The sequence below is a fragment of the Dermacentor silvarum genome, chromosome 1 (assembly GCF_013339745.2).
Source record: "Dermacentor silvarum isolate Dsil-2018 chromosome 1, BIME_Dsil_1.4, whole genome shotgun sequence".
Classification (NCBI taxonomy): domain Eukaryota; kingdom Metazoa; phylum Arthropoda; class Arachnida; order Ixodida; family Ixodidae; genus Dermacentor; species Dermacentor silvarum.
The window spans coordinates 321373073-321388817 of NC_051154.1; the positions used below are offsets into that span (position 1 = coordinate 321373073).

Here is a 15745-nt window from a genome sequence, read left to right on the forward strand (position 1 = left end):
AGTGCGTTTTAAGAACAGTTCTACGAAAATTATTCCATGTTTTGTTCAGTAACCATTTTTTGGGAAAAAATTACCATAAATGCTATAACTTGGGCATTTTTGCGTCGGTGTCAAGAGTTAAAGACCAATAAAGTATCCTGTCAAACAGTTTTTTTAATAAAAGAGGAATGTTCAGAAAATACAAAAACACCAAACTTAAAATAATTCGCGAGACGGTTGATTTTTGGCAGACCTTGTTTCGCATCTGGTTTTCCAACGTTTCGTGAAATTCAAACGGCCCTTGCGCACCCAAGGTTTTTTTTTATTTTGCGCTCAAAATACATTGCTAAAATACCGCGCAACTAATACTTGGCATTTTTTTGTAATTTCTTGAGAGAAATGGATATTGGTCGAGCGCCACGGTTGGGACAGTTGGCGTGGAATGACCACATGCAATTACCATTGGAAGAGTACATTTTGTTCGAATTTCGACAAGAGACGCGCAACGGAATTTGGTGATAAACGTGTCTTGGAACCGTCAGTGGTCGCTGCGGAGCTGGTTGCGCGCTGAACGGTCTTAACGATGACTACTTCCGACGACGACTATGCAATGGATTTCCATCATCAGCGCGCCCTCACGACCGCCAGAGCTATCTTCAGCAGTGTGGCCGAGTATAATGAAGATAAAGACATTGGGCACTTGGGCTCGGGTGCTAGGACACCGGGCGCTTAGGGGCGACCGAGGGGAAGACGAGGACGAGAAGTAGAATAGAACAGCCGGCCCAGGAACGGGCGCTGTCTCTGTGAACCACAGAATGTGAACCTTCTGAAGGGCGCAAACCTCCCGCGTGATAGCACGTGCGTCTCAGCGGCGAACGCGCACTGCAACTCCGTTGAGCGAGAGCTATAGTGCACTTAGCGGACAGTATGAAAAGTGGCGAAAGAAATACTGTTCGTTCAAAAACAAGATGAATAATCAAGTCAATAAATTGTCAATAACCAAGTCAATAAATTGTCAAAAATTACCTAGTGACTGGAAAATGGCCAATGTAACTCCTATATTTAAAAGTGGTTGTCGGGCTTTGGCAAGCAATTACAGACCAGTGTCTTTGACATCTGGTTGTTGTAAAACACTAGAACATGTTATTTACTCTGGTCTTATTAAGCATCTTCATAACCATGATTTCTTCATCCCGACCCAGCATGGATTTCGCATGGGATTATCCTGTACCACTCAACTTACTGAATTCATACATGACGTTGCACTCGGCTTTAACAATAGTACGCAGATAGATGCTGTTTTTATTGATTTCCGAAAGGCGTTTGACGTAGTCCCGCATGACTTACTTTTGTACAAACTGTCATTTCTTGGCCTCCCCGATTCACTTTACGGTTGGCTTAAAGATTATTTGCATAAACGGCAACAAAAAGTGGTTCTGAACGGTGCAACGTCGAGAACGGTTAATGTTTTATCAGGTGTGCCTCAAGGGTCGGTCCTTGGGCCGTTGCTGTTCCTTATTTTTATCAATGATTTAAGTGAAGGCGTTGTTTCGAATATCAGACTGTATGCGGATGATTGCGTTGTATACCATCCTGTTTCATGTGCCGAACATACGAGTGTGTTGCAGTTTGATCTCGAAAAAATATGTTCCTGGTGTGCTAAATGGAAGATGGATTTGAACGTAGCAAAGTGTTATCATGTTCAATTTACGAACAAAAGGAAAAAAGTGCCTAGTTCATACTCTCTAAATAATGTTTTAGTGCAGTGACGCCTAGGTATTTGATGAAGTCAAATACCTAGGCGTCACTTTAACGGCGGTATTGGACTGGACATCCCACATTGACATAACAAGCACGTACTGAAATGGCGGCGTAGGAGCAGTCACTGCGCCACTGTGGTAGAGCGACTATCGACGGTTGTTCCCGAGTTCGGAGTGATGCCGAGCCGAGCGCTTTCCCCTCTCTTTCCCCACACCGAACACATCACCACGCCGCCCGAATTAAGCCGGAGGCTTGAAATTCCCACGCAATTCAATGCATACTATAGCAACCCAGTCGTTGATCGTCGTGCCACTCCCAGTAAACTACAGACATGGTACAGCATGGGCGCCGGTTTGGAGCATATATTTGACATAGCGATAGAGTTCATGTCTATTCCCGCAAATTTGTACCGTCCGAGCCTCTATTCTGGCATGCTGGTTCTGTGTGGCCATTCAAAGAAGGTGTCGGTTTCATCCGAACATCAAAGCCAATTGACATTCCTTCGCTCTGTAGAAAAGAGTATGTAGTTTAAAATCCTAAACCAGGGGTGCTATGCAGGATGCCCCGAGTTTGGCGAAACTCGGGATCTTCACGAGCTCTGGCGACGCCCCAAGATGAAAGAACTAATGGTAACAAGACAAAGTTTGTCCGTCGGCACACCTCCAGTTTCATTGGTTTATCTAGATTCACTCTGGGTGGCCATCATCCCTTGGGCGTTGCCATATGGGCGGTCGACAAACTGGGGCTCACGTGATCATACGGTCGGTGCATGGTCGTGCATTGTTTCACTTGTTTGTCGTTCCACCGAGTGCATTAGAGGCACAAGCAAGTTATCAAATAAATGCATTTAGTACAATGATATTAGTCACATTACCGTAGGGTATAGGTCTTTTAAAGTTTACAAATAGTACACTGAATGCGTATTAGACTAATTTGTAGTTTAATCGTTTCGCGTTATACCACGAAGGCACGCTCGCCCTCCTCTTTCTTCCTCTGGATTGGATTGGCGCGGCTCGCTATGTGCTTGCGCTAGCATTTCCGAGCACAGATTGGTGTGCGCCTGATTTTTACACTGGGCTTTGAACAGATCGCTCGTTGCTCGCGCTAAAGTAAGGCTTCGAGACGAAGGGAGCGTCGGCTAGCGCAGAAGTGGTTTGCCGCGCGCTTACCGTGTAAGCACTCAGGAATGTCGGAAAGCTCTCATGCAAGGATAAAAAAACTACGCTTTATTTTCTTTTACATTGTGACGCACCTTCATACTGGCTAGCGCCGAGCTTTGGCTTCTAACAGCCGCAGGAAAGAGACTTGATACTGGGTAGCCCCAGCGATCCGTGGCTTCTAACAAACGCAAGAAAGGGTCTTTGCAGCGCACGTGGCCGTTGAGTGCCACCACATTCATCCCAGGCGGGACTCCAGCATCAGTGCAGTTACTCTGTACCCACTGCTGACGAGGTGGCGCTTCACTTTTTGACAATAACTTTCTATTTTTCGCGTGTGAACGCCCGTGTTGGTTTCCACAAAGTGCACGCTGTGGTTAACTGTCTCCCAATGCAGATTAAGGCATAGCCCCGTTAGCATCTACTGAATTTGGGACACAGTTGTATGGGCCAATTCGTCACTATGAATAATGGTCCCCAGTTGAACATTGGCTGCAATAATGGCGCCTAGCGTCGCCGCCTTTCGTCGGTCGACCTTGAAAAGTAGCAGCACCCCTCAGGTCGCGCAGACCATGCCGAAGACGCATGGGCCACCATCTTTAACACCACCGTAGTTTTGGCGGCTCGGCGGAACGTTGTCGCCCGTCATTAGGCGGCCTCGATTGCACTTTTGGTCGCCGCGAAGAAGGCACTCGTCAATTTGCGCTGTCTTCCCGGGGCCACCGAGTGGAGCTCGCGCCAGCAGCTCGTCCCTCCCGACCTTACGGGGGTAGCTCCACCAGTCGGCGATGGCGTGCTCCGATAGAGGAAACAAGTCTACGGTCTCTTTCAACATCCATATGTCTACGCTTTTGCTCACGCAGTACGTGAGTCAAATCATTTGCCGCCTCGAGAGGTGGTCGTTCGGACGGCCGAGGCGGTCCGTGTTGGCGCAGTAACTTCCTTCGCCTCTCTGCCCGTGCCGTGCAGCGGTACCGTGTACCTGCCAAAACTGATTTCGGCACCAAAACTGATTTCGGCACCAGAAGGCAGCCCGGCGTCCATTCTGAGTCTTCCAATATAATGTGACTACTTCGCCTGCGCAGGTTGGTTGGTCCGGGTTGAACCCCAGGTGCTCGCAGGTGCTCCAGTACTCCGATGACGACGCCGGACCTGGCCTGGGGCTGGGGCGCGGTGGACGAGCATGCTTGAAACAGGAGAGAGCCGAAGCGATCGCACGAACTATTCCTCCGCAGCCTAGTCACACCAGTCTACGCTGGGAAAGCATAATTTGCCCGCCACCCTATCTCCGCAAACGACGGCCTTCGCCTAATTCGTCACACAGCCAGCGCACTCACGTTTTGGAAAGGCAAAAGTGAGGCTGAAACTCTACGTCGGTCACGTCGGTGAACGAGTCCAGACGGTCATATTGATGCTTACTGCCGCTGGATGCGATCACACAGGCTGCTGCTGCCGCCACCATGTTCCCGAGTTCAACTCGTGGGGGGTTACGCGATGTACGAGTTTGGCCCGAGTTCGCGTGTCAATCAAAACCATAGGTCACGCCCCGCGCGAGGCATGTAACTCTTGTGCGCGCGCCCGCCACGGTTGGGCCACGCCCAACTTATTTTCCGGCAACAGCGACGTGGTGCGGAACTGAGAGGCATCAACAATCTTGACCGCCGACAGAAACTACGCACAGCACGCTGCCATCGGTGATGCACTGTAGCTGAGAACCACTATCAAAAACAAAGCGGCGACTTTCGCTGGTTCATGCATCTATCTTCTTAGGCTGTGATGGCCCCACAACATGGTTCATTGTCTGCATTGTAGTGACGTAGCGCACAGCAAATAATTATCGGAACGACACTGTAGCTGCTTGCAAGGTGTCGATGCGCCGTGGTGGATGACGATGCTGAGCAGTGCGTAGTGTTTTCCAACGTAAAGGTATCGCAGCTGTTGTTTGAGATGGCTGCTTTGTCATCGGTGGTGTATCGGATCTGCAGTGTCGCAAACACGGTCAGCGCCGAGAAACGCTCGCTTTTTTAAACACAGTGCGATGGCATTTCTTCATCACAAGCACGGCACACTAAATAGTTGCAACCCCTTCCTGCGTTCGAAGTTTAATTTCCTAACTGCACACAGGAGCCATCACCCGCCAAAACGCGATTGCTGCGCTGTCGTTACTATATCTATCTGCGATCGCTGTTAGCTCAGCAGCAGAGACAATCGGCAAGCACATTAGAGAGAACAACTCTGCGTATACATGCGAACGGAGGCACCTTCACTGGGCAAGCGATGACAAGCGATGAATTGTGTCATTGGGCAGCGCGCTCTTCCTTGCAATGCATCGCGGAGGCTTCGCGCACGCAGATAAACTGGTGCACTTTCACTGTGCTGCGTCACTACGGACCCTAGAATACCGCACAGCCATTTTGCAGTGACAACCGTTGCTCCCGTCGTTTCAGTTGGTAAAGCGGCGGCCTTAATAGCAGCCTAAGTGAAGCACCTGCGCTGAACAACCATGCCGCAGCGCTGCGTGGCCATTCCCCTAATAGTCAGGAAATGGAAAGATCACTGTCATGACTGACTTTATCAATGATTAGAGTGCCTCGATGCGCGCGGGCATCAAGGCACCCTATCAAGGATTAAAGCCCCTATATTTATAAAAGTAGCGCCATCCACTTCCCTCCTCCTCCATTCCACTATTGCGCTCGGCGCGACCAACGCGATCGAGGCGCGATATCGACAGTGGCGCCGCCTGCGTCGGGCCTGCCGTGGCAGACGACAGCTAACGCGCTACCAGAGGAAATCCGAGGAAAACTTCGATCGCGCCCTGCGGAGACGTTCTCGAGGCGCGATTTTGCTTCGTCAGTCAGTAACTGGTCTTAATAATGCCGTTTTGGAAGTAGCAACGCGACGATGCGAGACGGCGCAAATATCAAGTGTGCAGCAAGCGTTTGCGCACGCCGGATGGTAAACAAGAAAAGCCTTTTGCCCTCGCCTTGTCGGTTGCGGCAACTTAAATCGCAGCAGCATGCCATCACAACGAAGTTCTTGTCCCTAACACGTTTGATCCGTTTGTGCGTACAGCACTTTCGTCGCACAGGCCCGAGAATGGCAGTCGGAGCGCGCTGGAAAGAAAAAAATATACAAAAGCGCGACGCGAACTTCCACGTGACACGGATTGGCCAATGGGGGAGCGGAGGAGGCTGGGGCGACAGGAGGCGGCTAAGAGAGGGCGAGGAGGAAGCGCCGGGATGAGCGCGGTGGCGGCAAGATCTAAGAATGGCGCTACTTTTATAAATATAGGGGCTTTATCAAGGATAGCACTGCAGTGCCCCTGGCGACTGCTCACCGTATGAACTCCCTCGTGCGTGCGACGATCTAAAATGTATCCGCGTGTAAGCTTTCGCCTCACTGTCGCCACTCGCGGCAAAAAAGTGCAAAATTTAATAATTCGCTCGATCTCTGTTTGTCATGAAACATTTATGGCATTACAAACGAAAAACAGATACTTCAATAAATAAAGTGTTCCTTATTTTATTTGTTGTATTTGAACGTAATCGATTGAGGGAAAGTGTAGGCGCAACAATGCACCGCATGTGCCCTGGTCGCATTCGACGGAGGATAGAAAGATAATGCTCGAAAGAGGAGGCACGCCCTTTACGCGCCCTAGAAAGGCGTGGCAAGTGGCTCAGGGCAAGTGTGCAGATAGACAGCGGTACAGTCACGGTATTGCTAAATGGTGATAATACGGTGATAACAATACGCGGCGCTGGCGCGTTTTGCTGCGCAGTCTTCTGTGCTTGAAGCACGAAGCACGGAATCACTGTGCCGCGCAGGGTGCGCTCATGTTGTCATGCGCGGCTTTATCTCGACATTTCTTTTTGCCTGCTGTTCTTGCACGTTCCTTGCTATCGCCGTTCACTGACTGCCATCGAGCAAACTCGGGTGAAACTCGTACGAACGAGAAACTCGGCGCATCCTGCATAGCACCCCAGTAATTTTCTTTTCCCCTGTGCATAATGCAATTTCTTGCATAATTCAGTTGGATTTCACCTTTCGCTTTTGCTTTTTTTTCTTGTTTCTTGTTTAACTGTACTGTACTGGGATTCACTAGTGCCATGTGTCTTTTTTAATTCTCCACTAAGTTCACCATCATCACCATCAAGTCGTCTAAACTGCGAGCGCGTACGGGAAATTTTGACAACGACTCCACAGCCATGGGTTATCACTGGGGATTTCAATGCCCACCATTACCTCTGGGGGAGCTCCAAGATTAACTCCAGGGGCAGAACATTGGTGTCGATTGCTTCTGAACGAGAACTTTGCTTGTTAAATGGCGGAAGCCCCACCTATCTGCGAGGAACGGCGTATAGTAGCTGTCTTGACCTCATCTTTGTTTCGCGCTCCTTTAACAGAAGAGTTAAATGGTTCGCGGACTTGGAAACGCGGGGAAGTGATCACATCCCAACTTATCTCACGACTGAGGAGCTGAATAGCTCCAAGTGCTCCGGTGCCGTCCAATCAATCGACTGGCGGAAATTTAAATCAATCCTGGAAGACCGCTGTCGAGACGAGATGCCATCCAGCCTAGGGGACGCAATAAAAGGTGCCTTACAGGTTGTCACTCATTCGACTCTGAAAAGCTCCAAACGCATCGAATTCTACTTCGAGCTAGAGAAACTTCGTGCACTTCGACGCCGTGCGGAACGATGATATAGGCGCACAGTCCATTCATGATTTGAGATTGGCCAGACGCACACAGAAGAAAATACAGCGTCGAATGAATAAGCTGGCTTCACAACGATGGGCGTCTTTCTGCGAGTCTCTGGATCCCCGAAAGCCTTTGTCTCTTATATGGAGAACTGTTCGGGGCCTCCGTGCAACCCCTGGACAGCGCCACCCATTTAATTCCCTCGCCGTTTACCTACAATGCAGCGAAATTGAAGTCGCAGAATCCTTCTGTAGGAGGATTGCCGGTGTAGCAAGTTCCACTGGAACGCAGACTCCTGACCACTCACCATCCTCACGTAATCCCTGTATGCAGTGCCCTTTTTCTCTAGACGAACTTGAAGCTGCGCTTGCTTTATGCAGGCGTTCCTCAGCCCCAGGACCAGATGGCATTACATACCGCGCTTTGTGTAACCTTGGTGAACGAGCTCGAATGGCACTCTTGCTCCTGTACAACGACTCGTGGCAGACAGGCACCGTTCCCCAGGAATGGAAATCAAGTCGCCTGATTCCGCTCCTCAAAGCTGGCAAGTCGCCTTTGGACATTTCGTCATACCGTCCGATCGCGCTTGTAAGTTGTGCAGGCAAACTAATGGAACGGATGGTTCTAACGCGACTGGAGTGGTACCTAGAGCACTATGAAATTTACCCAGACACGATAACAGATTTCAGGCGCGGCCGTTCATCTGTAGACAACGTTGTCGATTTGGTAACGTATGTCGAATTCCAGAAGTGTAAACGCTTGTCTGCTGCCTTGTTTCTAGACGTTAAAGGAGCTTACGACAACGTCACCCATGAAGCCATCCTTAAAGCGCTAGAAGTAATAGGACTTGGTGGCAAGACATACCACTGGGTTCGCAGCTACCTACAGATGCGATCATTCTACGTGCTCACCGGGGATGGCCCGACACCCCAGTATTACAGTAGCCGCGGGGTCCCTCAAGGCGGAGTACTAAGCCCGACGCTTTTTAATCTGACCCTTATTGGACTAATCGAGAACCTGCCAAGCACCGTTCGACTCTCTACCTACGCCGACGACATCTGTATCTGGACGTCGGGGGTGACACGGCTTCAGCTTCGCGCTCGGCTTCAGAAGGCGGCCTCATCGACATCATGCTACCTTCGTAAACAAGGACTGGAGGTGACGTGGGAAAAGTGCGCAGTGGTAGCATTTACGCGGAAGCCAATGTCTGCATACGGTATATCAATCAACCGACAAGTGATATCGTTCAGCAAGTGTCACAGGTTCTTGGGAGTTGTGATTGACAGAGATCTGTCCTGGACTCCTCACGTCAACAACGTGAAAAAGCGCCTGATGGCTATTTGTCATCTGTTCAAGTTCCTTGCAGGAAAGAACTGGGGGGTATCCACACAACCCATGTTACAGCTATACAGGGTGTTGTTTGTTGGGTTCCTCCGGTACAGACTACCTGTTATATCCAACACCTGCAAAACTAATTTGCGTACAATTCAAAGCATTCAGGCGCAAGCTCTTAGGATATGCCTTGGAGTACCACGCAGTGCGTCAACGGCTGAAACTATCGCCATTGCTCAAGATTATTCAATCACAACGCACATCACCATCGAGGCAATGCGTGCACATGTCAGGCACATTGCCCGGACTCCTTGCCACCACCTCGCCGCACTCACCGTGGAAAGACCCCGCACGTCATATAGCACAACTGTCAGTGCATATCGTGCCTCGATTACATCGGGGTACGCACCTCCGGGCCGGCTGGTGTCTCCTCCATGGTGTTTGTGCCGCCCTGAAGTCCGACTTAGAATTCCAGGACTTCAGAAAAAGTCAGATTTATCACCGTCTGCACTAAAACAATTGAGCTTACTTCTGTTGTACGAGAGATACAGCAGTCACGTGCACGTCTATACGGACGGATCGACTACATCGACCAGTTCTGGCGGTGCTGTGTTTATACCGACGAGAGGACTAACAATCCGATTCAAGACCTCACATGTCACGACGTCCACGGCTGCAGAGCTCACGGCTCTGCGCAGTGCACTTCAATTTATAGATGCAGAGAGTCCTGGTACATGGGCAGTGTTTTCCGACTCGAGACCGGCTTTACAAAGTATGCAGGCAGTTCTCCGACGTGGAGCTCACGAACAACTAACGTATGAAATTGTCAAACTTCACCACGACGACAAACAGAAAGGCCACGAAATTATTTTCCATTGGCTACCTGGCCATTGCGGCATCAGCGGAAACGATCTCGCTGACAAAGCTGCCCGAGAGTCACATCAAGAACAACACAGCGTTCCCATTCCTGTTTCCAGGACAGACGCTGGAAGGCAGCTTCGTCACCTGGCACGCAAGCTCTCTTTAACAGAGTGGAACACCCCAAATATAAGGCGCACGAGGCTACACGAACTGAACCCTTCGCTCCAACTCCGACCTCCACCCGGCATTCACCGACGTGAGGCATCGCTTCTATACCGGCTGTGGTTGCGAGTGGCTTTCACGAAGGCGTACTGTGCTTTGATTGGAATGACCGAAAGTGCCACGTGCGACGTCTGGGGCAGCGAAGAGAACATAGAACATTTATTGGGTCACTGCGATCGATTTCAGTCGGAAAGACAAACTTTATCGAACGCATTGCGACGACTTGACGATCGACCGTTGTCCGTGCAGGTGCTCCTTGAAGACCGTCCCCATCGCTCGTCAGCCCACAAAGCTGTGAAGGCACTGTTGTCTTACTTGAGGACGACTGGCCTATGTGAACGCCTTTTGAATTGCTCAGGCCCTCCGCGAGCGTGCGCGAGCTCACCGTGTCCTTCCCCTCCTCTCTCTACCTCATCTTTTTATTCCCTCTTTCCCGTCCCCCCGAGTAGGGTAGCCAACCAGACGCATTTCTGGTTAACATCCCTGCCTTCTCTTTCTCTCCTCCTCCTCCTGCACTAAGTTTGATTTTATAACATCTACTGTTTATCTTTTCAAAAGCCACTAGTGCCAACTATATAAAGTCTATAGCAAGTTAAAGATTACCCTTTTTCAAATGTTTATACACTTGTGTTTAAAACTTGATTCCACCCCTCAAACATTAAACTATAGGGTGCAAAAGAAGTAGATTACTATTTCAACCTTTTAAAAAGTGCCCGGCAACGTTTTCGATTAATCATTAATTGATGAAAAAACGGGCATCGAAACTATTATTTGATTAAACGCTAAAAGGATGAATGATGAATCGTTAATCGAATAAAAAAAATTAATCGACCACCCCTAGGGACGCGGTGGATGCTCAACATAAAACTTATTTTCTCACCTAAAACAAAATTTACTCCTATTAAACTTCACGAAATAAATGTGTTTTGTCCAACCTTCCAAATGAATTCAAACATGTATTTTTTACTTGGACTGCATCACCAATCTACATGTGCCTGAAAATAAGAAATTTTGCACATTTTTCAATGTTTGCGCATCTTCCACTTCTAAACTACTTGCCCATCGACTTCAATACTTTTTTATGCATTAACTGCTGACTATCCAGACATGTGATGCAGTTGGGCTGTGTCTGTAAAATTTGTAGTATTTTGTAAAAATAATCAGAATTGGAGCGCAATCGCAGTATTGCTTAACCACAAAGAACACTGTGAGACTAAGTCGCGGCAGCCCCTGGAAAGGAATAAGAAAGCACGATTCTTTTTCTAGCATCCAGCAGATATTTATGGGGCACCGTGTAGTATTACGCTATAGAGTAGTACCTTACGTTATAGCGCCCCTGGTTTCGCTCACCAGGGGCGCTATAACGTAAAATGATTCCAAACTGTTTTGATTCCAATTTCTGCAATCAGCCTCCACGATTGGTAAAATCATTTTCGTGCCACTCCCAACTTCGCATGTCTGTCACGCGACGTCACGAAAACCGCAGTAGCTCCCCATCTGATATAAGGTGCACACACTGATTATGCATGATTAAACCCCACAAAAGAAAAATAATTATTCCTGATTCGACGCCTTTTCACCATTAGCCCTCTACTATTGGTCCAATGTTTTCTGGCTACGCCCACTTCGCCTGTCTGTCACGCGACCTCACAAAACCGCGAGAACTCACCACGTCAAAGTAACGTGTACGCGAAAAAAAATGCATTAATATGCCGAACAAAAGTGAAAAATTTTCTGAATAGCCACAGACTGCCCCGTTCCGAAAGGAATAGAAGATGGCTGCCCGCCGATCGCTCAGGCCCTCGCTACTCGCACCTGCCGGTGAGCATGTATTTATTCGCGCATGATAAACCTTTTTGCGTGGCAGTAAAACGTTATCGAGCCCTTTCGGCATGCATATGACTCCAACTCTTCCAACTCTTCCTTGCTGAGGATCCGTTTTAGCGGCAGTGTTATACTTTCGTTGCATGCCGCAGCGATTTTCGACCAGCCACCGCAAGCTAAGTAAGGCGAAGCGGACCATTCGGAGAAGCCGGCACCACCCTCTTCATGCGGTTATCTATTTTCACTGTTCTGGCTCGGCCCCATCAAAGCCCTCTCCACTAGAGCGTGCTCCTCGCCTCTTGTCAGCCAATTAGATAAGAAAAGCCGCTGAGTGTAGAAAATGTTATTGGTTTTGAAAGCGAACAAAGGTGACCTCCTATAAACGAGGAGAGTGTTTGATTGGGTTGTTCAGACAACGCTGCGGGTCACCGCCCGAGGCTTGGGTCGGTGGTTACGTAAATTTGACGTCAGGAGTTTGGAATCAAAACAGTTTGGAATCATTTTACGTTATAGCGCCCCAGGGCAACATTCAAGTCGCTGCCACAGACAGAAAACATTTCTTCTTGCAAAATAGTTTACGAGGACAAATAGTGTAGCAAAATGATTGACCGCAATTTTTTGGAATGGAATCGGAAAGGGTAGAGCGTGGCGTGGAATGACCTCTTTGTTTTCTCTATATAAACCTTAAACCCAACTCTTATAATTTCTCGGATAAGGTCGTCAATCATTTGTTGCTGTATGGATTCATTTCCGTGTTTACAAACATAGGCCCTGAACGACTTGGGTTTTTCTGACGTAGCCCACTAAATCTAGCGAGCAAGAAAAGGACTGTCGGCGATATCGAGTAGCAGGAGTGCGTTAAAATGTAAGACCGCAGATGTTCAACACTTTTCCTCTGTACATAACGACGATTTTACAAGTCATGGTTGCCGTAAGATATACGAAAAAAATTTTCTATTAGTCTTTGAGGCGTAATGCGAACGTCCACTGTATCAAAACTTAAAAATAGACTTTCCGCACAGTGAAACAACTTAAAAATACGCTTTGTGTTCCGGCGCGGTAGACTGATAAGGCCCGTGACCGGAAGTTTCTTGGGGCCGCGACCTCTCTGCTGTTATCGAGCGAGAGAAACTGTGTATAGAGGGTGTCCCAACTATCATGCACAAATATGTAAAAATATGCAAATGCCACGTAGCTGGACAGAACCAAGATAGATAATGTTGTTTGCCGTCGCTAGGAGATGCACAGATTTCTTTTGCATTTAGCCTATATACATAATCAGCCTTAATTAATTAATAAACTTCTCAAATATTATCATTAGATGAAAAGTGTCAATGAGAAAATTGTAGAGAAACATGAAAAACTCCAGATACAGCTTTCTGTTGCTCAATACGTGCTACATAAACGTGTTTCTCCGGGGCGTGACTGAATCCCGCGAATACATGGAAAGCGCCTCGAGCGGCCGGTCGCGCGGCAATGTTGCGTGTATTCGCGGGCTTCTTTCACGCTCGGAATAACACCTTTATGTAGCACGTATTCAGCAACAGAAAGCTGTATCGGGAGTTCTTCATGTTTCTCTACAATTTCCTCATGGACACTTTTCACCTAATGATAATATTTTAGAAGTTCCCTACTTAATTATGACATTATTTAATTAGGCGGAATGCAAAAAAAATTTAATTCGAGTACCTCCGAGCGACGGCAAACAACTTTACCTTGGTTCTGTGCAGGTATACATGACATTTGCATACTTTAAATCATGGGGCATGCCAGTTGGGACCCCCTGTATATAGTAGACACATGCACGTATAGAGTATAACATGCGTGCATGTATATAGTGCACACATCGCTAAACGCACGCTCGACCACACGTACCTGAAGACCAGGCGCTCCACGGAGGACGCTGGCGCGTCTCCGGCAAGCCTGGACAGCACCGCGTCGTACGATTCCGGCGACGCGAGCGTGACGTTTTGAAACTCGAGCAGGGTGGCGTTGACGCCTTCTAGCCAGCCGACGGGGAAGTCGCGCGGACGCGAGTCGCGCAAAATGAAACTGAGTCCCCGCGACGAGCGAGGGATGCGGCCGCGGTCCAGGTGGCGACCGAAGTCTCGCGCGTCCACGAAGCCCTCGCACGTGTACGACGTCTCGTAGGTGCCGCTCGTGTCCTTGCAGCCGGCCTCGTCGGCCAGGCACAGCGAAGGCGCCAGGGCAGCGACGGCGAACAACAAGAGCGCGTCGCGAGCGGTGTGGCCACCGCGGTGCATGGTGTCGCGTGAGGGAGTGCGGCCCTGGTGCTCCGAAGCCGCGGTTCTCGACGGTTTCGCTGCGCGTTTGCGCTTGCTGCCTTTCGTTTGCGGTTTACGACGTCGCCTGTGCACCCCAGTTAATTACGAGGTGGGACTCGGGGTGGTTAGCTCCGCCTTCTTCCGGTTCCCGATGGCGGCGGGCGAATCTGAGCGGGGAAGGATGCGAGAGGGGACGCTTATATGAAATTATATCAACTATGAGGAGGGAAGGGGAGCACGAATGCTTTTCTTTCGGTACTTTTATAGCGACGTAGATGAGGCAAAACAGAGAGTGTACGCTTCCACTGCTCTCGCTAACATATGTACGAAACTTATGCGGTTGTGTTTATCAGTAATTGTTTATTTCACGGCGCTCTTTTTTTTTTGCTTCCTTATCAAGCAGCGTTTGAGCATATGTATTTTCCCCTCTTCTGCCCTCTCAATTCACTTAGTTGGCAGGGTCCTCCTCCATATTTGACGGTTGCGTAATCAGCCAGGCGAACTATATAGAGCTGCCTTCACCTTCGGCGTCCAATACGTGGGCGACCGACCTTGCTCTTAATGCCGTTCAAAAAATTAGAGCGGGCACAAACAAATTTTTAAGACATGGGAAGCGGGAAATGGAGGGCTCGTTTTTCATACCGTGAAAGTGTTTAAAAAATTATACTAAACGATAACTCAATTTTGCCTTAATATCTCCGTACAACAAAGAAATCACAAAACTTGAAAAAAAAAACATGTTGTAGAGATCATTAGTTAATGGTTATAGTATAATTTGATTCTCAAAGCTTACCGCTCATCTAATGTGACGTCGAAGCGGTCGAAGACTGTGATTATTCAATGCGCATAGATTCCGTAAAGCTCTGTGCTGCGTGATTGGGCGAAAATATCAGCCGCTGTAGGATGCAGTTGCTTTCCCACGTCTAAGCCGACTTTCGAATAGATAGCGTGGCTACAGCTTGAAATTGTGGTCATTGTCTCATTCCGAAATATTGTCTGTTCTGATTGGCCCACAAGGATGCTACAGCGCCTGTGATTGATTCAAAACGCCAACATAAACGACTTGGGAAACATGGCGAAATGTGCACAATTAGCACTTCCGATTTACTTTGCAGCCCATTGCTTTGGCGTCCGAGGCCGCTTTATTTTCGTATTTATTTATTTTTGCAATACTGCAGGCAAAAAGTGTGAGTCTATGTAGGAGCAGCATCTGAGAGTTCTAAAAGTATGAGAGGCATCAACAACCTATTGTGTAAAACATAAAAACGGTAACACATCACAAACCATAAAATATGTTATAAAATACATAGTGACGCAACAATAAGTACCTGATTAATCGTGACAGTAAACGCTCCAAACAATTTAATACAGCTCTTGCTAAAAGGAAGAATTACTTATTTGTCCCAGTTGGTCTTGCATTGAGAAAATTAAATTCTGGAGTTTTACGTGCCAAAACCACGATCTGATTTTGAGGCGGGATAAATTTAGACCACCTGGGTTTCTTTAATGTGCCCTGAATGCATGGGGACACGGGCGTTTTTGCATTTCGCCCCAACCGAAATGCGGCCACCGCGGCCGGGATTTGATCCCGCGACCTCGTGCTCAGCAGCGCAACAGCACAGCCG

The 15745-nt window shown here is 48.5% G+C and overlaps 1 protein-coding gene across 1 annotated transcript in view; it reads right to left on the bottom strand.

Annotated features, from left to right (window-relative positions):
• LOC119442794 (chondroadherin-like protein) overlaps window positions 1–14166 on the bottom strand; it is a 45070-nt gene extending 30904 nt beyond the window's left edge. Inside the window, exon 1 of the mRNA XM_037707823.2 lies at window positions 13711–14166. Within this exon, the coding sequence (XP_037563751.2) occupies window positions 13711–14099 (389 nt within the window). The 5' untranslated portion in view covers window positions 14100–14166. The remainder of the gene's footprint in view (window positions 1–13710) is intronic.
• Between the last annotated feature and the right edge of the window lie 1579 nt (window positions 14167–15745).